General features: G+C 38.6%; 1 protein-coding gene across 1 annotated transcript in view; it reads right to left on the minus strand.

The window, feature by feature from the left end:
- Positions 1 to 2,501: 2,501 nt before the first annotated feature.
- Positions 2,502 to 25,458, minus strand: part of OVCH1 (ovochymase 1) — a 49,206-nt gene continuing 26,249 nt past the window's right edge. The window contains exons 16-24 of the mRNA XM_081818946.1: positions 23,383 to 23,455; positions 22,762 to 22,957; positions 19,503 to 19,654; positions 12,998 to 13,154; positions 12,586 to 12,687; positions 9,085 to 9,309; positions 4,675 to 4,800; positions 3,381 to 3,516; positions 2,502 to 2,671 (exon numbers count right to left, since the gene is read on the minus strand). Coding sequence (XP_081675072.1) covers positions 2,524 to 2,671; positions 3,381 to 3,516; positions 4,675 to 4,800; positions 9,085 to 9,309; positions 12,586 to 12,687; positions 12,998 to 13,154; positions 19,503 to 19,654; positions 22,762 to 22,957; positions 23,383 to 23,455 — 1,315 coding nt within the window. The 3' untranslated portion in view covers positions 2,502 to 2,523. The remainder of the gene's footprint in view (positions 2,672 to 3,380; positions 3,517 to 4,674; positions 4,801 to 9,084; positions 9,310 to 12,585; positions 12,688 to 12,997; positions 13,155 to 19,502; positions 19,655 to 22,761; positions 22,958 to 23,382; positions 23,456 to 25,458) is intronic.

Genomic DNA, 25,458 nt, shown 5'->3' on the forward strand with positions numbered 1-25,458 from the left:
AATTCCCATGGGATTTTGCTGGGAACTACACTACGCTTATACATTAATTTGGTGAATAAATGTTAATTCTGTCTTCCAGTTTTAGAACATGGTACATTTCTCTGTTCATATCTTTATGCTTGGGTGTATGTGTGTAAAGTTTTATATCTGCACAATAAATCTCATATTTAATTTTAGGGTTATATTGAAAAGAAAACCACGGGCCCAAAATGGAGTCACTTACGTGAGTTAGTGGGGCTTAATACCTAACCTAATTGCAGTTTCAACCTCCCCCAGAAATGCAGTCTTAACCAGTCAGTGGGGAATTTTCTGGTCAGTACCAATGAGATACAGTGTCACATGGGCCCTCTCCATTCCCCAAAGGAAGAGGAGGTAATTTGTATAAGAGCCCCTTTCTTTTCTTCTGCTAACCGTCCTGCCCTCTTTCTATAAAATCCTTTCATTTTGTACAGCTCCTCAGAGCATCCCTCTACTTGCCAGATGGCATGCTGCTCAATGCTGAAGTCCCTTAATAAAGCCAGTTAGACCTTCAAATTTATTTGGTTGAGTTTTGTTTAACAGTTATTCCTAGTTGTAGGTTTTTCATCGCTAATTATAAATAAAATTAGTTTTCTATTACATCTTTTATTATTTTACTGTATGGTTTTAAGGATGTGATTGCTGTATACTTAACTTATATCTATTTTTCCTCACATGGTAGTTTTATTATATGCAGTACATTTTACAATATTAAACTATCCTTGCATTCTTGAGATAAATTATATTTGGTTATGTTTAATATTGAGTAACCTATCGACCTCACGCATTGAATCAACCCCTGTAACTTGTATACTTCACTTGCAAAAACTGAAATTTTAGGAAGGAGATAGGAAATAGTACATGTTTTATGAACATATTCTAAGAAAAACAGGTATATAGTTCATTAACATTAGAAAGTGTAACTAATACAACTAACATACTCTTTCCCCTTTTTTCTTTATTTCTTTGTTCTTCCAAAATTTGTGTACTCTGACACCCCATTGATGGGGAGGCACTAGGGAAACCACAGTCTAACCTTTTCTTCTAAGCAACACAATTTTAAGAATAGGAATAAAAACATATATTTCTAATTCAAACATGACAGAAGTTTGCTTTCTTTTATATTACCATGCATTCTCTCATCTAATTCTCAAAACAATCTCATTGGCAGTACCAGTAACAGACATCCTGGCAAGAAAGGAAGAAGTGTAGATAATTTCCAGGGATGCTGGGGGCAGATTCTGCATTCTCTCCACAAGAAGCTGTGGCCTCATTGATAGTATGTGGGCTCAGGAACCAGGAACTATCAGTGTTTATTAACGTTTCCTTAAGTAGAAACATGGAGATTTTTAGTGTATCTACTTCTAGGATGGTAATGTAAGTCCAAAGAATAAAAGGGTGGTGGTTTAGCAACTGGCTGTTTGATCAACTCTGGCAGGATCCTATCTGCCAGAAGGAAGAGGGACATTGGCATCTGGGTCTCTCTTAGGGAGTCAAAGGTCAGCATCATGCCACACATCCTCTCCCTATGGGCAGCCACCTGGTTTCATCAGGCGTAGGTGTCCTTGCCTAAGTAAATTAAGAATTTATAGCACACACGTATGTGTGGGGTGGTAGTGATGGGGGGTGTCTATTCTTATAAATTACATAAAAAGCTAAGATAGATCTTATTATTCTCTTGTCACAATTCAGGAAACAGAGTCTGAGAAAGCTTTGGGAACATTCCCCAAATCATTTAACTATGTGGTAGAAGTGAGATCTGGATCCAGCGCCATCAGGTTTCCATCTGGACTGCTATTATCACATCACATTGGGTAACATTGGTCAGCCAGCTCAAGCCCCATTTCATTCGCTTTGTCCTTAGTCATTTCCCAGTCGGGCCAAAGAGACTTAAATCTGCTATAGGATTCTTGGAAATGTGTTTTCTCGATGGTGTACTCCTTCTCTGTGTGCCTTCTTCCTTTTTCCTCTATGGAATGCCAAGAACTGAAATAGCCATTATGGAAACATTAGGGAAAGGCCAAGAGAACTGCCATACCTTCATCTTGACAGAGTTGAACTACTGAGTTTGTGGCACATCTGGAAAACTCTGGATTTTTCTTTCTTTCATAAAAATCAATGTAAGTCAATGTAATGAGGTTTCCAGCTACTATCTAATTAATTAGCCCATTTAATGCGTTTTCTGGTGGATATTATTTTGCCTGATTAATATTATAGTCCCAATTTTTTTGTGTGTTACATTTGTCTAAAACTGCTTTATCCATTCTTTATTTTTAGTATTTCTCGGCAAGTTTAATCTAGGTATAACCCAAGTAAGCAGCACATAGTTGGGTATTGTTTTTAACTCAGTCTGAGAGAGTGTTAGCTTAATCTCAAATACAAATCTAAAAAATAGTAAGGCTATTTCAGTATCACATAATTCACATCATCTGTAAGTCACACTGAATGCAAAACAATCTGGGAATATTTCATTAAAAAATCAAGAGCATAGTTCTTCATGGGATATTAGTTACCTATTAGTTTTTTGCCTGATCCAAATCCTTCATAAACCCACATGTGACCCTGACAGGCCAAGGGCGTCGGCTTCATCTGGGAGTTGATAATATCAAGGCGAATGACGTGCTGTAAAGGGGCTGATAACTTCCAGTGGCAACTACAACACAGATAAAAGAAAGTCCGGAATGATTTCCAAATAGCATAGACTGTGATTGACTTCGTTCAGAATATTATGCATCACTGTTATTGACGCTATCTGCTTCTTTGTGCTAGGGTGAAAGATTTTTTTACTTTAAATTGTAACAATTAAAAATATTTCTAATAATTTGTTAAGAGTTTTAATTAAGTTCACCTGTCCTGGTGAATGGCTGGTCAATCATGCATAGTCTTCTAAATTCTGGTTGGCAATTTGTCTGAATTTGCCCCAAACTCCCTCAAATCACATAAGTCTACTCAGGACTGATATTATACAAATCTTCACTTTTCACTTCACACTTTAAATTTATTCTGTTGTTTAATTCGAGGAAAGTTCTCTATTTTGTCAATTCAAGAACAATTAATTGAGTACCTAATATGTGCCAGAAGACCATCTACATACATTATTTCAAACTCCAAAACTGTTTGATAGAGATTTGACTTTCTACTTTACCTAATAAATGATCTCTTTTGTGGAGGAAGTACACAATTTATCAACAGGGACAATCTTACATTCAGTTTTTGTATACTGAAGGCCTCAGACCAGGGATTCACCTCAAAGTCTATTCTTCAAGGAGAGGAGGTGGAAAATAATGCCTGAAGCAAGGGTTGCTGCTTGTCAAGGGATCATTCACAAACTTCTTTCATCATAATAAACATTCCTTCCTCACCTCATAATGGTTCTGTGAGAGTATCTTGGGATCTGTATGATTCCTCCTGGTTTAGTCAGGATAACATCCTCCCAAGTGGCTGTATGTTCTTGGTTTGAACTCTGGAGAAGTTTGGTAGTTTTGCTGCCCTTTGGACCTAAAAATAAAGAAAAAAAAAGGCAATGAAAATAAAATTAATTTTTGAGAGGCTTATTATATGCCTTTTATCAGAGAAGTCACTTTCCCTCCCTGTTTTAGAAAAATGTTAACAGAAGTGGTTATTTTCACTGAAAAGTCTCTATCTGAATCATTCAAAGATACAGAGAACAGCACTTCTCTCAGAATTGTCTTTGGCACAGCCTCAAGTCGACGGAAGATAATGTGGAAAAACTATAGATAATGCCAGTTCTCTGTACAACTTAATCTAAAAGCAACATTCTTATAGTTTTTTTAGGAAAACACTTTCATATGATATGCACGCTTCTCTTTATTACTCACTGAACTTTTTTCCCCAAGTATATCTCTGTAATGCTTTTTGGTGCCAAGGAGAGAAATTAGCTTTTAGTTACCTATACTTATGAAAGTCAAAAAGCCTTATTAAGGAACGCCTGGGTGGCTCAGTCGGTTAAGTGTCTGCCTTTGGCTCAGGTCATGATGATCCCAGGGTCCTGGGATCGAGTCCTGCATCAGGCTGCTTGCTCAGCAGGGAGCCTGCTTCACCCTCTGCCTGCTCCCCCCTGCTGTGTGCTCTCTCCGATAAATAAATAAATACATAAAATCTTATAAAAAGCCTTATTAATTACTTGTTCTAAAATGCAATCTGATAAGTCTGAATTGCATAGCATTTACATTTACAATGGTAGCATCTAATATTTGTGTAGTTTAACTTAAAAACTCATTCTAACCTTTTATTATTATAATATCACTATAAAGAAAACTTTAATACAGAGATAATAAATTATCCATAACTAGTCGACCAGCTAATAGTTAGAACTCTTACATTCTAATCCACAGAAAAGGCCGTCTGTGGCATAAAAATCACGTCACAATAAAAAATGTTGTCTTGAAATCAACATGTCGGAGCCACATCCAGAAATCACAATTCTGGATGATTTACAAGTCAATCAAGCTCTCCACTGAGCAGTTTCTCTTTTAAATCTGACCAATCTCAGATCCCTTAAATAGATTTTCCTTTCTACATAAACTCCCCACAGAAACACCATTTCTTACAAAACAATGTATACGTTTTGAAACAGCTCTAAAAAGAAAAACATTGATTTTTAACTTTATGAGTTTATAAAAGGACGAAGCATACCTTGGACTCTAAAGACAATATAACTTATGCCCAAAGCACCTTGCACAAGGGAATGAAATGCCACTCTCACCAGTGGTCCAGAGCTCATGAAAATCATTGGGTAAAGCCCTCTTCCACATAATTCACCTAGGTTTAAAAAATGAAATCTAGTAAAACACAAGAATTACAAAAAAAAAAGTTTTAGCAGTTTCTCTACTTTAGGTATAACAATTATTTTTAGTGAAATAATATTTGACATGTAACATTGTATAAATTTAGAGTGTACACCATGTTGATTTGATACATTTATGTATTGTAATAGGACTGCCATTCTAGTGATAGTTAGCTTCTATCACCTCTCATAATTACCATTTCTTTTTGTAGTGAAAATAATTAAGATCTAGTCCCTCAGCAAGTTTGATGATTATAATACAAATGTTGACTATATTCACTATAGTGTGCATTGGATCTCCAGGACTTGTCTACTAGTTAAAAGTTTATGCCCATGAGGGAGGAATTTATTTCACTCTGCAAAATGATGGAAACAGGGCTCCAGAACTCAAGTGACTCACCCAAAGTCAGACTGGTAGCGTGGGGACTCAGGATCTAAATCCAGGCCCATGAATCCAGTACTCATCATAGTCTACTATGTCCTATTGATCCCTTGAAGGACAGTAGGAGGTAAATGATTTCATCTTTAAAATGATGCTGATATGCCATTTTTCTTCTAGTAAAGTAACCTACTTATTAAAAATATCTCACTATGAAAAATCTATGGTGGAAAAACTTCTATCTGAAAATTTATTCTTTCTCTACAGTCAATCTTCTGTTGATTGCTTTAGGTTGAGGACCTGAGTCAAAGCTGAAAGGGAAAATTATAACCATAATTCTAAAACAATTCAGAGCGCTGATTAAGAAGGTGTAAAAAGAACCTGTGATCTTCTTAGGATCAAACTCCTCTACTACTACTCAGTATCATCCTACATTTATTTAAATATCACCTGCTCAGAAAGACATTTGCTGGTTATACTGCATATGACCATATGACACCTACATCCCAGATTCTTCTCTTTCTTCCCACTTCATTTTCCCCATAGCTCATCTACCTAATACACTGCATATTTTATTTTCTTATTATGTGTCCACTCCCCAGTGGAATATAAGCTTGATAAGGGCAGGGATTTCTTTTGTCCATTTTGCTCACTACTGAATCCCAACAAACAAGAAGACTGGGTCTCTAGTCCCCAGTAGATCCTCCTTACAAGTATTTGTGGAGCAAGAAAAGGAAGAGATTATATCTGAGAAGGAGAAAAGAACAAAACATATTAAATGGCATAACACATTAGGGTAAATGCTGTTGAAATATTATTATTTTTTAAAGATTTTATTTATTTATTTGACAGAGAGAGAGAGAGATAGCGAGAGCAGGAACACAAGCAGGGGGAGCGGGAAAGGGAGAAGCAGGCTTCCCATCAAAGAGGGAGCCCGATGTGAGGCTCGATCCCAGAACCCTGGGATCATGACCTGAGCCAAAGGCAGATGCTTAATGACTGACCCAGGCACCCCAAAATATTATTTGAAAAATGATCAAATACTTACTTGTAACAAGTATAGATCAATGCAGCTGTTGAATGAGTGAGCTGCTGGCTCCCACAGGGAAAAAGATAGCATTTTACAGTATAGAAGACTACTATCTGGCTTGAATAAAGGGTAATACCTCCATTATAGTCTTGCAGTTCTGCTAGCTATCATCTGAAGAGATAGAACCATTCTACAAGGTTCAAGCTGACAATTTCAAATCAAATAAATGCTACATTGGAAAATTATAGGGATTCTTCAGTTAATCCACAACATCGCCAAGCATGGGTTTTCAATAGGTTATAAAGATAAAGGTAAGTTTTCCCAGAAAATGTTTCTTTTTAGATGAGAATCTAGTATATAATACAGTGCTACAAGTTGGAAAGAAAATCATTTTTTCTTAAAGCAAAAGATACAGCATCACTTTACCATATGAGAAAAAACATTTCAGCAGGATTAAAGAAGTTTATAATTAAATTTTTTTCTGAACTCAGATTGAACAATAAATATTTAAAAAGCAGTGAGATAAATCAAAGATCAAAGATGTTTATAGACAGATTTAAACAAGTTTTTAAATGTTTACATCAACATATAATAAAAATTAAAGATGCGCCTGAGTGGCTCAGTCAGTTAAGTGTCTGATTGTTGGTTTCGGTTTAGGTCATGATCTCAGCGTCATGAAATCAAGCCCTGTGTCAAGCTCCATGCTCAGCGGGGAGTCTCCTTTCTCTCTCCCTTTCCCTTCCTCTCTGCCTTTCCCCTCACTCACGAGCACTCTCGCTCTCAAATAAATAAATAAATAAATAAAATCTTTTAAAAAAATGAAAGGAAAATAACAACCTTATGAATAAATACTTGCAACTATGACAAAGGAAAAATATATGTATAACAGCTTTTATAAACCAATAAAAATACTCAGAAAATGGATGGTAATGACAAGAAATAAAAAATACAAATAGCTAACAAACATATGAAAAAAAAATCATTAATGATTAAAAAAAGTAGGGGCGCCTGGGTGGCTCAGTTGGTTAGGCGACTGCCTTTGACTCAGGTCATGATCCTGGAGTCCCAGGATCGAGTCCCGCATCGGGCTCCCTGCACGGCAGGGAGTCTGCTTCTCCCTCTGGCCCTCCTCCCTCTCATGCTCTCTGTCTCTCATTCTCTCGGTCTCAAATAAATAAATAAAATCTTTAAAAAAAAAAAAAAGTAAAAGTGCCTATCAAACTGATATTATTCAGTTATACTCATGGTGCAAGAGGCTCCCATTTTTGCTGATGGCAGTGAAAACTGATTCAGCTTTTCTGAAGAGTAATTTATCAGTATACACTTGTGAAAAAAATTATGCTATGTCTCCAGGCATAATTCTAATTTGGGAAGATACAGTAAGGAACAAAATAGCAAGATCCCTGCTTTCATGAATCTTTTATTTTAGCAGGTAAATAAAGAAGATGATTTCAAATAGAGATCAAGGCTACAAGTGAAATGATCCACATAATATGATGAAAAGGACTTTGGGAGGGAATGAATGGTGCTATTTTAGACTGAGAAGTCCTCTTTGAGGAGGTGACCTATCATTCATTCATTCACTCACTGAGTGCCTTCTAAGTCTCACATACTGTTCTAGACCCTGGAGAGTCTTCAAATGAGGAGATGAAAGTTTTAGCCCTCCAAAAGCTCACATTCAATAGAGAAAACACAAACCACAAACATGAAAAAAAAAATCATAATGTTGGAAAATAGTAAGTGCTAAAGAAAGGGGGAGGCACAAAGAACTACCCAGGCAGGAGGTGATGCAGTTGACAGCAATTAAGGTAGGCCTCGTTAAGAAGGTGACATCTAGTCAAGCCTTGAGGGAGGTGAGGGACAGGTCAGGAAGGAGCTCTCTGAAGAGCTAGGACAAGGAGCGGGACAAGGGCCCTGAGGTGAGAATGACAGCACCTGATCATGTGAGTCAGGGAGGGGGACCGAAGGTTGTGCTAGGGATTTTGATTTTATTCCAGCTATAAGAAGATCTGGAGCTATTTTAATCAAGGTGGATGGGGAAGGCCATCTGATCACAGGAGAAAAATGTACAAAGTGGATAAGCCAGATTATTAATAGCTTTGTTCCATAGTCTAAGTGAGACAGTATTTTTTTAAAAGATTTTATTTATTTATTTGAGAGAGAGAGAGAGCATGAGAGCAGGTGGAAGGGCAGACAGAGAAGCAGACTTCCCTCTGAGCAGGGAGCCCGGGACTCAATCCCAGGACCCTGGGATCATGACAAGGCAGATGCTTAACCAACTGAGCCACCCAGGTGCCCCTAAATGAGACAGTATTTATAAAGATTCTTTAAATAAATGTTTATGCCCTCTAACTCAATGCTTTAATCTCATAATTTATCCCAAGAACACAATCTCTCCCTTAAGAGCACCTCCCTGGCCTCCATATACTCCCGAATCCAGCACACGCACGCTGGCATGTTATCAGCAAATATTTTTAATTCTTCCATTGTAAAAGCCTTTAATATATTTTGCTTTATTTTAAAATCCAACACCCACTCCGCATCTGATTTTTAACCATCTTAACTCCTCTATCGGATATATTTCGGGCATCCTGGCATGGTTCTGGTGTGCTTGAAGAACTTGAGCTCTCACACACTCACACTCAACCTCTAGTACACCTGTTTTGTAAATTCAAGTTTTGAAAATATTAAGTGTGCCTTAGAAAAAAAAAAAAAAAGAAAGAAAGGCATGCCTATTACATGAATCAACACTTTGGTGATAGTGGTACCCAAGTCAAGCTCTCTCGTGATTGTAAGCAGCATATACAGAAAAGGCTCCCAGCACAGGGTTGAAATGCCAGCAAGGATTACCTGCCACCCTTCTCTCATCATGGCTTTCTTCGTAAATAGTCATAACTGAATCTGGACACACAGGAGACCAAGGCAGTGACAGGTACTCAACCGTCAATTTTGCCATACTGTTCGGGGACACTCTGAGCACCCAAGAACATTCCAGTTCTCCTCTATAATCCAGTGGATATCCTGGAGTTGAGAAAAAGCCTCTGGGTTCTTCTAGTTCCACCTCAGAGTAACAACCTACAATTCAGAGCACACACACACCAGGGACCAACATGAACAAAGCAAAGCGTGGATCTATGACAAACTTGAAAAATTTAGGCTTGCAAGAAGAAAATTAAAACTTTATTACTCTCTGTTACATGTCCTTGGGTAAAAATGATCATCCCATTTAATGTGTCCTATTTTCTTGAAATGAGGTTGTAGGAGTAGAATTTAAATTATCATTATTTAAAATTTCTTTTCACTGAATCTTCTAAATGCCTTAGGAGATGCACAGTGGGTATGCACTCTCTACTTCCCGCATGCTTTCATTTCCTTCCTTCTTTGAGATGCTACTGAAGGTCTGTTCCTAAAAGCTTCACTAATTTCACTGAGCATTTATCTTGCTGGGACAAATGATTACATTCGTGGAATTCGTGACTGAGATCAAAAAAAGGAGGATGTGCTGCAGACATTTGAATGTCTCGCACTTCTTCCACTTGCTCTGAAGTCCAAGGGCACCCTTGGACCTGCAAAGCTACCTGCAGAGCTTCAGATGCCAGGGGCTCTCTGGCCCACTGGCCCTGCAGTCAGCTGCTGTTCCTTCAGCTTACACCCTCAACTCCTCCTCCTTCCCCTGTGTATTCCCTCGACAAAAATCCTCCGAGCAATTACAAATTGAAATACTCTGTATTCAAATGAACACATTTTAATGTCTGAGTATGAATTAATACATGATTATATATGCTTTGCCATAGAGCAATTAACGACCTCAGGTGACACATACATAAATATACTTTCATGAAGAATAGAAATGAAGAGTGGCAGAAGGTGAAGAAGGGAGATAAAATGTAAGAATTCAGGATTCTATTCAATTCCCTAGTCCTGCTACCTCTTTGTAAATTCTTTCTTTCATTTAGATGGCTACTATAATCTAATTTAGATATTTATATATCTACTTTGATTTAACAGTAACCTAACTGATTTCCCAATCTCTAATCTTCCCCCACCCTGTGCCCTCCAATCTGGGATAGCATATGAAACAAGAGAATTAAGTTCTTCCCTTGCTCAAAACAACTGAAATTGTGAGTCTGAGCCCAAATGTCTTTTCAATCATTTTTTTCCTGTCCCCATGAATCCTCTATGACAAATCTGCCTAGAAAATGAACCAAATCATGTAAAGTCATGAACTCCCAACCAGTCACTTCTTTTTATAAATGGGCTAACAATCCTCATGTGTAAAAAGCCAGTGATGGGAGTGGGTGGATGCTAAAGATAGGATAGTCCCAACATTTTCTCTTATAGAATATTCACAGAATTAAAACAAAACAATACCCTTTCCCATGTGAAACTTGCAAAGGTCTTTGGCATGCACATGTATTTCTGAACATACACAAATGAGAAACATCTCTAGTTACACTATTAAAATGGTGTTCATTTTTTATAGTCCGAATGGGACAGCAATTCAATGAATACATTAGTTGGTCACTACGGGCCACCACTTGTTGACTATTGTCATTCATCATGCCATCCCTATTTTAAGTGCTTGACATGAATTCACTTACTTATGCACTAATTAAAATTGTTCATTTAATTCAAACCATCGAAATCATTAGGTTTTAGGATCTTGGGCCTAAATCTGTGCTCCATCTCAACCCCAATTCCAGATTCACTTTTATTCTAAATAGGACCCTTTGATTCTTATGTTGTCAGACCATACCACCCACAAATGGCCCCCGAATTACCCCTTCTTATTCCTAGAAGATTTTAGCAGTCATTTTCTCCAACACTATTTCTGCCATAAATCCTGCTGATTTCAGTAGCCATATAGATGATGAGCCCATCACTGAGGCTTCTCAATTTCTCAACTTCCTTCCAATGATCTTGTTCTCCACCCGACTTCAGCCACCCACCCCTGCAGTGAGCCCCTCAGGATCTGGCCCCCAGCAATAACACCAAGCCTTCCATAGCTCTGTTTCAAGCACTGCTGTCTCCATCCACAATCTTCCATCTTCTCAGCTCCCTCCAATGCTCCTTTCACCTTTTGAGACTTGCTATTCATCTATCCAACCACCTGTTCTTTGTCCCTAACTCATCTCTCACCCTCATTCACTCTTTTCCTAGCTTAAATTCCAATAATACATCATTTTAATCCCTTCCTCTTACACGCTTTCAATACCCTTATAATCTTGCATACTTGGGAAAACCCATTCTGATTGAATCTACCTTCCATCTGTTCTGCAACTATGTGCTACCCCTCAGTGTCTCCAGAAGAATACATACAACTAAGCTAACTGGTCAGTCTCCCTCTAAATTCGTGATCATTAATCTCAGAAGCTTTTATGTTGCCCAGCAATCCTACTACATTTTACTAGTCCATGCACTTTGTCACTTTTTTAGAGAACTATTTCATACTTTCTTTTTCTCTTAAAACCCCCAAGCCCTCTTCCTCAACCCTGCTTCATCCGCTAAGTACATAGAAGCAACTAGAAAATTGCCAGAAACTCCCTTCCCCACATGTACCCATATGCCAGCATAAATATTCTGCCTCCCATCCAGCAACTATGGATATATGCACTTTGCTCCTTTCTGAGACCAACCCCTCCTGCTGAGCACAAGATCTCATCCCTTCTCTCCTACTGAAGGTCATCACTCTAGCAATTCACCCTGTCTCTTGTATCCTCTTCAATCTTCCCCCACCTCTTTCTAGTTGTCTACTGGCCTTGACGGTATGTGGGGTGGATGGGGGCAGAGATGGGTGAGAACGAAGAGACTGTGACCACCTGGAAACCAAGAATGATGGCATCATAGAACTTTCATCTCCCTACAGGTCTATTACAGACTTCTAATTCTCCAGTTGCAGTCTGATTTTAACAAAAAATAAAAATCGCATTAGCAAACAGACACTGACACTTGTGGGGGAATCACGAGTGACTAACACTGACGCTGATTGTGGTTCTCTCTCATATCCAGAGTCCTCACCTAGCGAGATACCTGAAAATCTAAGGACCTTTGTTTATGTAGGAATAAATGGATCAGAGGTCAGAATAATTCTTTCTATGCACTCCTCCAAAATTCAAGCATTTGTTCACAACCACAAGATTTTTTTTTTAACCTACAATGGCTATATCTGTGGGGGTAGAAAAGAAACCCAGACGGTCACAGTAACAACATTCTCCTTCTTCAGTTTAAACTACCAGCCAGAATGAAAGCATTCTGTTCCTGTTCCAAAGAAAATTAGCGAACCCAGACGTGCCATGCTTTTTGCTAAATTCTTACTAGCTGCATTAAGCGGATAACATGAACATCTATTACCTGGTCCAGATGCATTGTCTGTTGAGGGTGTGGGTGGTGGCAACTGTTGTCTTGGTAAGGTTTTGCTTTCATTATTTATCTGAAGTGAAGCAGGACCTGCACCTGGAGAGAACATGCTAAAAATAAATAAAGATGAAAACCTCGAAACAAAATGTAGTCTATACCAAAACAGCTTTTGTCAAAAGAAAATGCAAATCTAGGATTACAGGAGCCCCAGGAAAAGTCAGTTTTACTCCCACTCTGCCCAAGGGAGAACATATTCTTACAGAATTGTAATGTGCCTTTTAATGTTTTAGAAACTAAAATAAATGAAATACTACTCTATGGTTTTTTTCTTTCATAATGCTGATTTCTACCACACTCACTTCTCGCAAACCTACTCTAAGAATAATAATATCTGAAAAATATTTACCTTTGATTTTGGATTGGATCCAGTCCAAGAAGATACTCGCCCTGGCAAATACACCCGGCTTCCTTGGCTGGGCACAGCCAGCTCCCCAGCCGGCAATGCCATACAGGACAAAGGGACCAGTTTCATGCCTACATACTAATGAGCCACCAGAGTCTCCCTGAAAGACCAAGAAAATGTGTTCTAAAAATTTACTTTAATCAGAGCTCCTGCTTTCAATTTTGGAACAGGAATAATCAATAATTTATTCATAACACACTTCTTTAATTTAAAAATATTAATAATTTGTCAATTCATATACCTTAGAGTACTTAAACTCAAATAAATAAAATCACAAAGATATTACAACTGATACCACAGAAATACAAAGAATCATTAGACTACTATGAATAATTATACACCAAAAAATTGGATAACCTGGAAGAAATAGATAAATTCCTAGAAACATACAAACTGCCAAGACCAAATCATGAGGAAATAGAAAATCAGAACAGACCAATATGAGCAAGGAGATTGAATCACTATTCAAAAACATCTCAATAAAGAAAAGCTCAGGACCAGATGGCTTCACTGGTGAATTCTACTAAACATTTAAAGAATTAACTTCATTCCTCAAACTCTTCCCAAAAATTGAAGAGGAGGGAACACTCTAAAACTCATTAGATAAGGTCAGAATTACCCTGATACAAAAGCCAAATAAGGACACCACAAGAAAAGAAAACTAGAGGCCAATATCCCTGATGAACATAGATGCAAAAATCCTCAACAAAATACTAGCAAACTGAATTCAACAGCACATTAAAAGGATCATACACTATGATCAAGTGGGATTTATTCCAGTGATACAAGGATAGTTCAACATACACAGATCAATGAATGTGATATACCACACTAATGGAATGAAAGTTTAAAAATCATATTATCTGAATAGTAAATGTATTTGACAAAGTGCAGCATCCTTTCATGATAAAAACTCTTAACAAATTGGATATAGACAGAACATATCTCAACATAAGAAAGGTCATATCTAACAAACCCATAGCTAACATCATGCTCAATAGTGACAAGTTGAAAGCTTTTCCGGTAAGATCAGAAACAAAACAAGGGTGCCCTCTCTCACCATTCCTATTCAATATAGTATTGGAAGTCTTAGCCAGGGCAATCAGGCAAGAAAAAGAAATAAAAAGAAAGAAGGAGTAGTAAATCAAGAAAGGAGAAATAAAACTGTCTTTATTTGTAGATGATAGGGTCTAAGAAAATCCTAAAGACTCCATCAAAAAACTGTTAGAACTAAAAACAAAACAAATAAGCTATTAGAACTAATCAATGAGTACTGTTAAGTTTCAGGATACAAAGCAAACATACAGAAACCAGTTGTGTCTCTATACACTAACAAAAAAATATATGAAAAAGAAATAAACAGGATTAAGGAAGGCATTTGTGATGAGCACAGGTGTTGTATGTAAGTACTGAATCACTAAATTTTACACCTGATACTAATATCACACTGTAGGTTAACTGGAATTTAGATAAAAACTTGAAAAAAAGAATAAAAAATAAAGAAAACAATCCTATATACAAAAGCACCAAAAAATAAAATACTTAGGAATAAAGTTAACCAAAAAGGTGAATGATCTCTACACTAAAAACTGTAAGACTTTGATGAAAGAAACTGATGAAGACACAAATGGAAAACATAATCCCATGTTCACAGATCAAAAGAATCAATATTGTGTCCATACTCCACAAAGCCACCTATAGATTCAATGCAGTCCATTTCAAAATTCCAATTGCATTTTTCATAGAAATAGGAAAAACAGTCCTAAAATTCATAAGGGCCCCCCAAAGACCCTAAATAGCCAAAGCAATCCTGAGAAAGAACAAAGCTGGAGGCATCACATTTCCTGATTTCAAAATATGTTACAAATCTATAATAGTCAACACAGCATGGTACTGGCATAAAAACAGACACATAGACAACAGGGCTAGAATCATGAGCCCATAAAAACCCTCACATATACAGTCAACTAATATTTGACAAAGGAGCAAAGAATACTCAATGGGGAAAGGATAATCTCTTCAACAAATGATGTTGGGAAAACTGGACAACCATAAGCAGAAGAATGGAATCGAACCCTATTTCATAACACTCACAAAAAAAATTAACTTGAAACAGTTTAAAGGTTTAAATATAAGGCTACAAACTGTAGAACTCCTAGAAGAAAACACAGGGGGGAAAAAAAGAAAACAGGGAAAAAGCTCCTTGACATTGATTGGTCTTGGCAACAATTTTTGGGGGGGGGAGGGATATGAAACCAAAAGCACAAGCAACAAAAGAATCAATTAAGCGGAACTACATGAAACTAAAATGGTTCTACACATCATAAGAAACAATCAGCAAAATGGAAAGGCAAGCTATGGGATGGGAGAAAATGTTTGCAAACCACATATCTGATAAAGGGTTAATATCCAAAATATATAAACAACTCATACAAATCGATAACAAAAATGATGCAACCTAAAAAATGGGCAGAGGATCTGAATAGACATTTTTCCAAAGAAGACATACAGATGGGTAACAGGTACATGAAAAGATGCTCAACTTCACTGATCATCAGGGAAATACAAATCAAAACTATAACGAGATACCACTTCACACTTGTTAGAATAGGTATCAGAAAGACATAAAAAATGTTGGCAAGGAATGTGGAAAAAGGGGAACCCTTTTGCACTGTTGGTAGGAATGTAAACTGGTGCATCACTATGGAAAATAAAATAAACGTTCCTTAAAAAATTAAAAATTGACTACTATTTGATCCAATTCTGGGTATATACCCAAAGGGAATAAAAACAGGTTATCAAAGAGGTATCTGCACTCCCATACATTGCAGCTTCATTCACTATAGCAGAGATATGAAAACAACCTATTTTTTCTGCCACGGGATGAATGGATAAAAAATATGGCGAATATATATTACTCAGCCATGAGAATAAAAAGAATCCTTCCATTTGCGACAACATGGATGGTCTTGAGGACATTGTGCTAAGTGAAAAGTCAGACAGCAAAAGACAAATATTGTAGGATATCACTTATTCATGGAATCTAAAAAAGCTGAACTCAAAGAAACAGAGTAGAAGGATAGTTATCAGAGGCTGGGGGAAGGTGGGGAAAATGGGGGAAATCTTGGTCAAAAGGTACAAATTTCCAGTTATAACGTGGACAATTCTGGGGATCTAATGTACAACATAGTTACTATGGTCAACAATACTATATTAGATATTTAAAAGTTGCTAAGAAAGTAATCTTAAGTGCTCTTAGCACAAGAAAGAAATGGTAATTATATGAGGTGATGGAGGTGTTGACTAACTCTACTGTGGTAAGCATTTCACAATATACAAGTGCACCAAATCATTACACTGTACATCTGAAACTTACACAATGTTATATGTCAATTATAGCTCAATAAGCCTGTTAAAAAAAAGCCTTAAAGCATAGGATTTGCCTTTTAAAGTAGCCTTTCTGATTTTCAATCAGCCCCTTTTTTCTTTGACAGAAATGTACTTAGAATCAAACTAAATCCTTTGTCTTCTGATAAAATAAACTGAGCTTATAATATATTTGATGTGGCTGTTTATTTTATATGAAGAATTTCACAGAAGAAATCCTGAAGTGGGAATAAGGAGATAGATTCCCTTGTCTGTAATGTAGAACAATTAACATTTTCTCTGGGCCTATTTTTTTTTTCCCCATATGAAATAAGGTTATACTTTAAGACCTCTTTCCAGTTTGTAAGTGGTCTGATGTGTCAAGTCAGGTTTGTTTTTTCTTTAAATTACTTATTCATTCAGTATGAACGCATACCAAATAAAGAATTTTTCTTGCAATTACAAACATTTCATGATTCAGAAACAGCCTGTCTAATTCATCTACTATTGTCAGGGTCTATCACAGGGCCTAGCATGTGGTAAATAGTCAATAAGCAAATGGTACCTATTTATTTTTAAAGAATTATTCAGTGCCTACTGTGGGCTAGGCATTTTGAGCAAGACAAAGTATAAACAAATTAGATGGTGATAATAGCTCTAAAGAAAATATTTAGAGCGAAAAGCAGAGAATAAAGTGAGGTAGTTGTGTGTGCTTACATGCTTCTGTAAGTGTATGTAGTTTCAATAACACTTGATCTGATACATGAAAGACGAGAAGGAGCTGGGTTTTCTAAAGCCAGGAGGAATAACATTTTATGCAGAATTGATATCTGGGCTAAGGCCCCAAATTAGGCAGGATGTAGTGACTTGTATGGTCAGAAAATAATCATTGTGGCTGAAATATATAAGCAAGAGAAGTATGAAATAGATTGCAAAAGTCAGCACGAACAGGACATACACTACTCTGGGAAGACAGAGATCACCCTGTAGGTCAAAGAATTTGACATTTTAAAAACAATCTAGGATGTGTTGTGAGCAAAGCAGCATAGGATTCTGTACTGCATCTCTGAAGCTCCATCTCTGCATCTCTGAAACTCCATCTCTGCATCTCTGAAACTCCATCTCTTCATTCCAACATTCTACTTCACCTTCCTGGGTGAGAAATTACATTAGCAGGTCCATTACTTCTGAGCACACAAAGGAGGGTAAAAATCAACTACCAGATAGAAATACTAGAGTCCACTTTATCAAAGTTTCTGAAGTCACCTTGTTAGTAATTCAGTATTCTTTAGCTAGACACATTTATTAGCCAGAATCTCAACTCCTATTTTCCTCCCTTTGTATGGGCAGCAAATTTGGTCATGCTGCAAGGGATGTAGCTGAAATAAATGCCCACCAAGATCACACCTCTGTCATGGACCTAATTCCTTCCCTAATTCTCCTCTGCTCTCTTCATACACAGTAAGGTGTCCCCTTAATGTCAGATGCTGTCAAACATGACAGAGACAACAGAGCCATTTGTGATTTCCTTGATTCGAAGCAGAGAGAAAAACCATCCCTCAAAAGGGGAGGAATGACCACATGAATTCAGAGCACTTTTCTATTTGATATTTATAGTATAGCATTTATGTCCTTTAGCAGATGGTGTGAGCGCCCTTCCTAGATTCCTCAAGTCTTCCAGGCCACATCCTGGCTCTGTGCCTGAGGGCTCTTCCCCTCCTCCACCCCATCCATGAGGCACACCAGAAGAGTGGAAAGTGCAAAGGGACCAACAGACCCCTCCCCTCCAGTAGCCCTCAAACCATGACTTTGGGGAAGTAGTATATAAATATCCCAGCTCCCTCACCCCTGGGATGGGACAAATACGTTGCATATATTTTGCATTGCTGCCAGATTCAGCTCAGTCCCCCGACTGTGGTAGCTGACTTCATAGCACATCTCGCATTTCCTGCCTTCCCTTCCCTAGACCACCCTCCTGACTTCCCTACCAGTGATGTCTGCACTTCCTAAGCAGACCATTGTACTTGAATCTTTGTCTCAAGGTCAGCTTCTGGGGAATGCAAATTCAAATAAAGAAAACAGAATTTGATTAGTGCTTGACACCAGGGAAGGGTTTAACCACCATAAACAGATACTCAGTGTTAAGAGGGGACCTCCCTCCTTCTCTCCTCATATGTTTACATGGAAGGACTTCTACCTAGATTAACACCCAGTTTTCTCCCATGGGTTCTTATTTCTTGATTAAGGGAAAAACGATCAAAAAGCAGCACAGACTTGATTCATCCTTTCTTCCCTCTGTATTCCAGACCGGTATGAAATGATAAACTCGGAGAAGTATATCTGCCCCGAAGACCCAAACGTTTCCATCAGTAGGCTGCCTCAAATCCAAACTAACTATTGAAAGAGGGTTACAGAGCATCAGAGACCCTTTTTGGTTGTCTATCTAAGGTCACATTCCTCACTTGGCTTCGTGGATATGAAAGCTGGTGTTTTACGATCCATTCGTCCACATTGTCTTCCTCTTGGCTGATTTGAACTTGTTAATAGCACCTTTGTCCAACTGACACGTGAATATAACTATACCACTTTGCCTCTAAATATCTGAAATTAAACTACTGTTTTGGGATTTGTTTTCCACTGCATATGCAAACCAGTTTTTCAAAGTTTCTCATTTTTTTCATGATTATTTTATTTTAATCTGTGGTAGAAAATTAAATGTGAGCACATAGGAGATTAATATTAATTTTAAAACAATAAAAACCTTAAGTCATCAGTAGGATACACCTACTTAGAATCCTTCTTTGCTTGTTCCTCTTTTCCCAAAACCTTGCCTCTCTCTGAGGCCCTATGTGCTCATGGGCTCCTAGTCCCCACCTGCTCTTCTGCCCCTAGGCTGCTCCCGCCCTCTCAGTGGGTTTGGAGTAAGGCATTCACTCTTCCTGTTGTCCCACTGGCCTTCCAGGAAGGGCATGCTGTGGGGCTACCAGGTTACCTGTGCCTCTGAGTGTCTCCTCCTGTCTAAGGAGAATCTCCAGCAGATGACGACCTTGGATCTTCCTCTGCAAAATCAGAGTCTTCTCACCTGACAGAAATCTTTCCCTCCAGAGTCTGCAAAGCCAGCACACATCATCTTCTCCGTGAGCCCTCCTGGGTGAGAGGAGTAAGTACGTTCGCTCCCCTCGCTTTCCAACATGGACACCCGAATCTGCTGGAAGCGCCTTGTTAAGCCGCCATCTGCTGAAGAAACAGATCCAGAAAGACAGCTTCATAATGAAGTAAATAACAAATTATGTGAAAAAACATATTTAAGTTCAGACTTGCTCTGCACTACTATATTTGCCTTCACTCAGGTTTGCCTGAGCTGATGTGGAATACTGAACCAAACAATGTAAGTGTCTCATACGGGATGTCTTCATTTTCAAGTGTGGCATCTTCATAAAGGAATACATTGTCAGGAGAACAACACCAGAAACATTTTTTTTCTAGCTTATTTTTTATTCAAAATTTAGTGTTTCAAATATTGCTACATGAGAATTCAGAAAGAAAAATTCAGCAAGATATGAATTGGTATTGTATAGGATTTAAGTGATGATATGTTTTTACATAGTATATTTATAAATAAAATATATTATAAATGTGACATGTTTATATGATTTCCTAATATAAACCAAAATCATATTCCTTTTTCCTTAATCGTCACTGAGACTAATCTCAACTCCAATTTACAAGGACTAACAGTGAAGGCTGTAAGGCTAACAATGAGCACTAAAACACTCATAACTGACCCTCAGGCAGGCCCATGTTAACATGTATTCTGCACAACTTATTCTATCATTTTGGATTCCTGACTAATTAAAAAAAAAAAAGCTAAGATTAGTACTAGAAATTACCTTACATTTATAGAGTACTTTCATATGACTCCAACCCAATAATACAACATCGTGAGGTGGGTTGCTCGCATACATGATCACACGGAACTCATTCACAAAAAAGTCAGAGCTCCCAAAATCTGATCTCACAGCACCCATGGGACAGAACTAGCCATTAAGCTGAGATCGGACTCTAAAGTTTGTGCTCGTTTTAATGTACCCATCTAATACATAAATACATTTAAGGTATTTAAAATCCTCTTTTTAGGGACCATCTCCAACCCCATTCTTTACCATGTCTTAAAATTGAGAACTCATTTTCTCTCAGATTGGAAGAATGAATTCGTCTTTCACAAGACTGTAACCGCCTCTCAGTTGTCTGGTGGTCATGGAGGTGATGATTGAGGGTATCAGAGAAGGGGTACATTTATTCAAGGGCTTGGAAGCCAGTAAGAAAATATTTGCTGAGTGTTTATTCTATGCCAGGTAAACCTGTAGCTCTGGGGCAGAGTGGTGAATTAGAGACCTGCTGCCACGAGGTTTCCGCTTTAATGCATGAGACCTGGAGAATGATGTTTTTTCTTTTTTAAAGATTTTTAAAATGTATTTATTTGAGAGAATGTTTGAGCAAGAGTGTGTGAGTGGGGGTGGCAGGGCAGAGCGATAGAGAGAGAGAATCTCAAGCAGACTCCCCACCGAGTGCAGAGCTCAATATGGGGCTCGATCCCAGGACCCTGAGATCATGACCTGAGCCAAAACCAAGAGTCAGCCGCTTCATCAACTGCGCCACCCAGGCACCCTGGAGCATGTCAAGTACATTTGTGCGTGAGGAGATGATAAAACTGGGTCATGCAGAGAGTGATGGAAGGGCAGTCCTGAAGCAGCAAAGTGATGGAAGAGGGAATGCTGTTTGAGCTGCGAACAGAATGAGGAAGAGGCAGCTGTGAGAAGAGCAAATGTGTTCCAAGCTTCAGAAAGCAGAACAGATCTTGTGTTTAAGAGAAAGAAAGAAGACCACAATGCCTGAAGGGGACAAAGGGAGGAAAAGAATTTGGAGAGGTAAGTGGAGGCCAAATCACATAGAGTTTTCCAAGCCAGACCAACAGTTCAGATTTTATTCTAAACGTTAAAAAAAAAAAAAAAAGCCATTCGAAGATTATCAGCAGAACCAGGCTAATTTTAAATCCTAGCTTTGATATTTATTAGTTATGGGATCTTGGCAAGTTACTTAAATCTTTGAGCCATAATGTCCTCATTTACAACATGGGGATAATAAAATCTCCTCATATGGTGTTGTGCACATTTTAGGAAAATGCAGTTTGGGGCGCCTGGGTGGCTCAGTCATAAAGCGTCTGCCTTTGGCTCAGGTCATGATCCTGGAGTCATGGGATCGAGTCCTGCTTCGAGTCCCGCATCGGGCTTCCTGCTCGGCGGGGAGTTTGCTTCTCCCTCTCCCACTCCCCCTGCTTGTGTTCCTGCTCTCACTTTCTCTCTCTCTGTCAAACAAATAAATAAAATCTTAAAAAAAAAAAAGAAATGCAATTTGGCCACAGGTCATACAGGAAGCTATGATCGTGTACACTGTACACAGTCAAAGATAAATTCTCCTCTCCCCAAGCTCGCAGATTCCAAATAAAGAACACAGAAACAGAAGGAAGACATAAGAGAAAATGATCTTATACAGGGAAAAGAGGCAAAACGCAAACATGAACCCATTCAGATCTGTCAGTATGTTGCTATGGCTCTAAGAACCCTACCACCTAGGCCAGGGGTCAGCAAACCACAACCAGTGGGCCAGTTCTGTGCCATCCCTGGGCTTATTTAGTACAATCTGGGAACTCGTTTGGTTTGTACACTTTATTTTTTTTTTTAATTTTATTTATTTGACAGAGAGAGAGAGAGAGAGCGAGAGCGCACAAACAGGGCGAGTGGCAGAGGGGAGGGAGAAGCAGGCTTCCCGCTGAGCAGGGAGCCCGATGAGGGGCTCGACCCCAGGACCCTGAGATCATGACCTGAGCCGAAGGCAGACGTTTAACTGACTGAGCCAGCCAGGCGCCCCTGGTCTGTACACTTTTAAATGTTTGGTTTTTTTTAATCCAAAAGAATATTTTTTGACACATGAACAATATATGAAATTTAAATTTCATAAATAAACTACTGGAACACAATCCCTTCTGTTACATTCGTAGGTCTGTGGCCGATTTGCACTATAACGGCAGAGCTGAATAGTCGAGACAGAGAACATATGGCTGGCAAAGACGACAAGACTTATGACTTGGCCCTTCCCAGATCTAACCTACCTATAATTAGTCACCCTAATTATAGGCTGATCACTTACAACTAAATCAAACATGGGTTCTAGCTTTCAGAAGGAAGAAGGGCTAAAGCAGATACCGCTGGATATCATCTCCGTGCCAAATTTGCAAAATTAACAACCGGCCGTCATGTGTGGGCAAAAGCAAAAACGTTTACCTTCACTAATGCTTCCCAATCCAGTCACAGCACAGATCTCCGAGGACAGGAGCGGCTCCGTGCTTTGCGGGAGACACACCGGCCCCACGACGGAGTTGAACTTCAGAGGAGAGCTCAGCTGTATCAGGGCGATGTCCGAGTCGGAGCTCCGTCTATCGAAGTCTTCGAGCACCACCATGCGTTTTACCCTCCTCACCTGTATCAGTGGCGAGCCAGCCAATTACGAGATCGCGTCAATGAGTCAAACTACTTCCAAAATAAACCTTAAACCTCTACATTTCCATACATGGGAAATTCAGACTCTGTACTGAATTGAAAAGGGCAATCTCTGTTGATAATTTTCAGGAGGCCATGAACCACTCTCTGAGGACTGGCAGTTCTGGAGAAACCAGGTTAGTACACCTGTGTACACAGACCTGAATTGGCACATCCTGACCTACCTCCCTTAATGCTCTGATTAAACTGTGATCTCAGATTGTATCTTTAAATGTTGGTATAAATAGTTAGTGTAAAGGGGCACTAGGAGATGAATACTTAATTATATATTTTAGCTAAAGGCATTCCCCGGCATGTGGTAACACTTAGAACACCAGCAGAATTGTCCTTAGAAACATTTCTCACCTGCCCTGTTGGTTCCTTCAGGGTTCTGTCATGATCCCCAGCAACAATGGTCCAGAAGAGAGGATTATTTTTCCTGGAGAAAGAACAAGGACAAAAGTTTGACATGAAGAGACATTTTTCACCATTTGATCTAACCCCATGTGGCTCTACCAACAGGCACTGAGTTTAGCTCAGCCAGATGTCTTACCCACTCCCCTGTCGGTACCTTTGTGGGATCTCCTTGCTGGGAAGGTACACACCTCCTGAGCTACCTGAAGAGTTCTTAGTTATGTATCCTGCCACCTTCTTTTGGCCATAAAATGTCTTTGGAGCCCCTACCAAATATCACCAAAGGCTAGTTTTAAGTTGAGAAGGAAAAAAGAAAGTACAGCTTACTTTAATGTCACAGTGATGTTAAGAACACACACAAAAAAAGGGGTGCCTGGGTGGCTCAGTCAGTTAAGCATCCAACTTCAGCTCAAGTTATGATCTCAGGGTCCTAGGATTGAGCCCCACATTGGGCTCCCCACTCAGTGGGGAGACTTCTTATCCTTCTCGCTCTCCTCCACCAACTCATGCCCTCTCTCTCTCTCCTTCTCTCAAATAAATAAAATCTTAAAAAAAAGAATATATGAAAAAAACCCTACATTCAAAATGAGGTAGCTTCTGGCCTGTTTTACTGTTCAAAGTATCCAAACATTATCTTACAGGGATACATCTCAAGTTGTTATCTTTTATCAAACCACCATAATTAATGGAACGGAAGTTAAAAAAAAAATGTATCAGTTAACAAAACAGGTAAAACTCACCCATGGTGTTACTTTGGGAGTGGGGGGTGCTGATGATTGCAAGAGGCATAAGGAGGCTGCTGGGTGTTGGCAGTATTTCGTTTCGTGATGTGGGCACTGGTTCCAGGGGTGCTCCCTGTGTGCAAATTCTTCTAACTATAAACCTGAGATTTGCACACTTTTGATGTACTTCAAATGGATGTTAAAAAAAAAAACCCTGAAATCAACATCCATTAATCTACCACATCAAAATTTCCAGCTGAAGAAATACCTGAGGAAAGAGTCCCTCAATTGTCAGAGATACTCTGTGACCTCAGCTTGGAGATTCTTTAATTTTTCAAACCTGTTTCCTTAGAAAAAATAAAGTTACTGAAATTATTTTTCAGTGCACTTTATTCATAGAAGTTTCTTAATACACGTAGGCTTCTTCTCTTTAGTCATAAACATGCTCATTTCAATTCCTTGCGTGAGGAGTCTGACTTATTCATGTGTTTCAATATGCCTTTATTAAGGGAGCCTACTCAGGTAAAGTACTTGGCAAGTACCTTGCAGATGGTAATGACTCCGTAATGGTAGCCATTATTGCTGTTATTACCTGCCATGCACCCTAACAGAAGGATTAAACTTTATTTTCAAAGTCACCCTCTAAATTATTACTTGGTAGTAAAGAAACTTACTTCTTAAAGCCACTCTACTCCTTTATATAGAGGATGGTGTGCACAATAAATTGAAATAATAAAAATCATGGTATAGTTGATAATGCAGATCACAACTTCTAGTGAAATTATAGGTGCACAGTCATCAAATATCCTTTAATTTGGTAGAAAGAACTGTGTAAAAAGCATATGACAGAGCAACACACATGTTATGAGGCAACAAAGCCCGAGTTTTTCCAATAATGGGATGATAGCTCAAAGTAGCAAGTGGTAGTTTTCTCCATCCTATCTGGCCCCTTGCTTGCAACCAAGTTTCATTTCTTATATCCTTAGGGTCTTATCCCCCCATCCAACAATGGGACATCCAACATGGGACACTTCTGCTTTGGGAGAAGAAAGGATCACTGCTGAACTACAGGAAAAAAGTAGCCGAAATGGAAAAAAATTAGGTTTGAGACAAAGATTCCAACGTATAACTGCAAAGTGAATTTAGTCCTCTGAAGGGAGTTAAAAATCCCAAATGAGCACAAAGACCAGCGTGGAACAGCAAAAGAACACCACCAGTTTTCCCTAAATTTGGGACAACGGTACCTGGGAACTGATTACAAACACAAAATCCTCAGGCCCCATGTCAGACTTACAGATTCAGAAAA

Source organism: Leptonychotes weddellii, chromosome 5 (assembly GCF_054177405.1).
Source record: "Leptonychotes weddellii isolate Sample4059 chromosome 5, ASM5417740v2, whole genome shotgun sequence".
Classification (NCBI taxonomy): domain Eukaryota; kingdom Metazoa; phylum Chordata; class Mammalia; order Carnivora; family Phocidae; genus Leptonychotes; species Leptonychotes weddellii.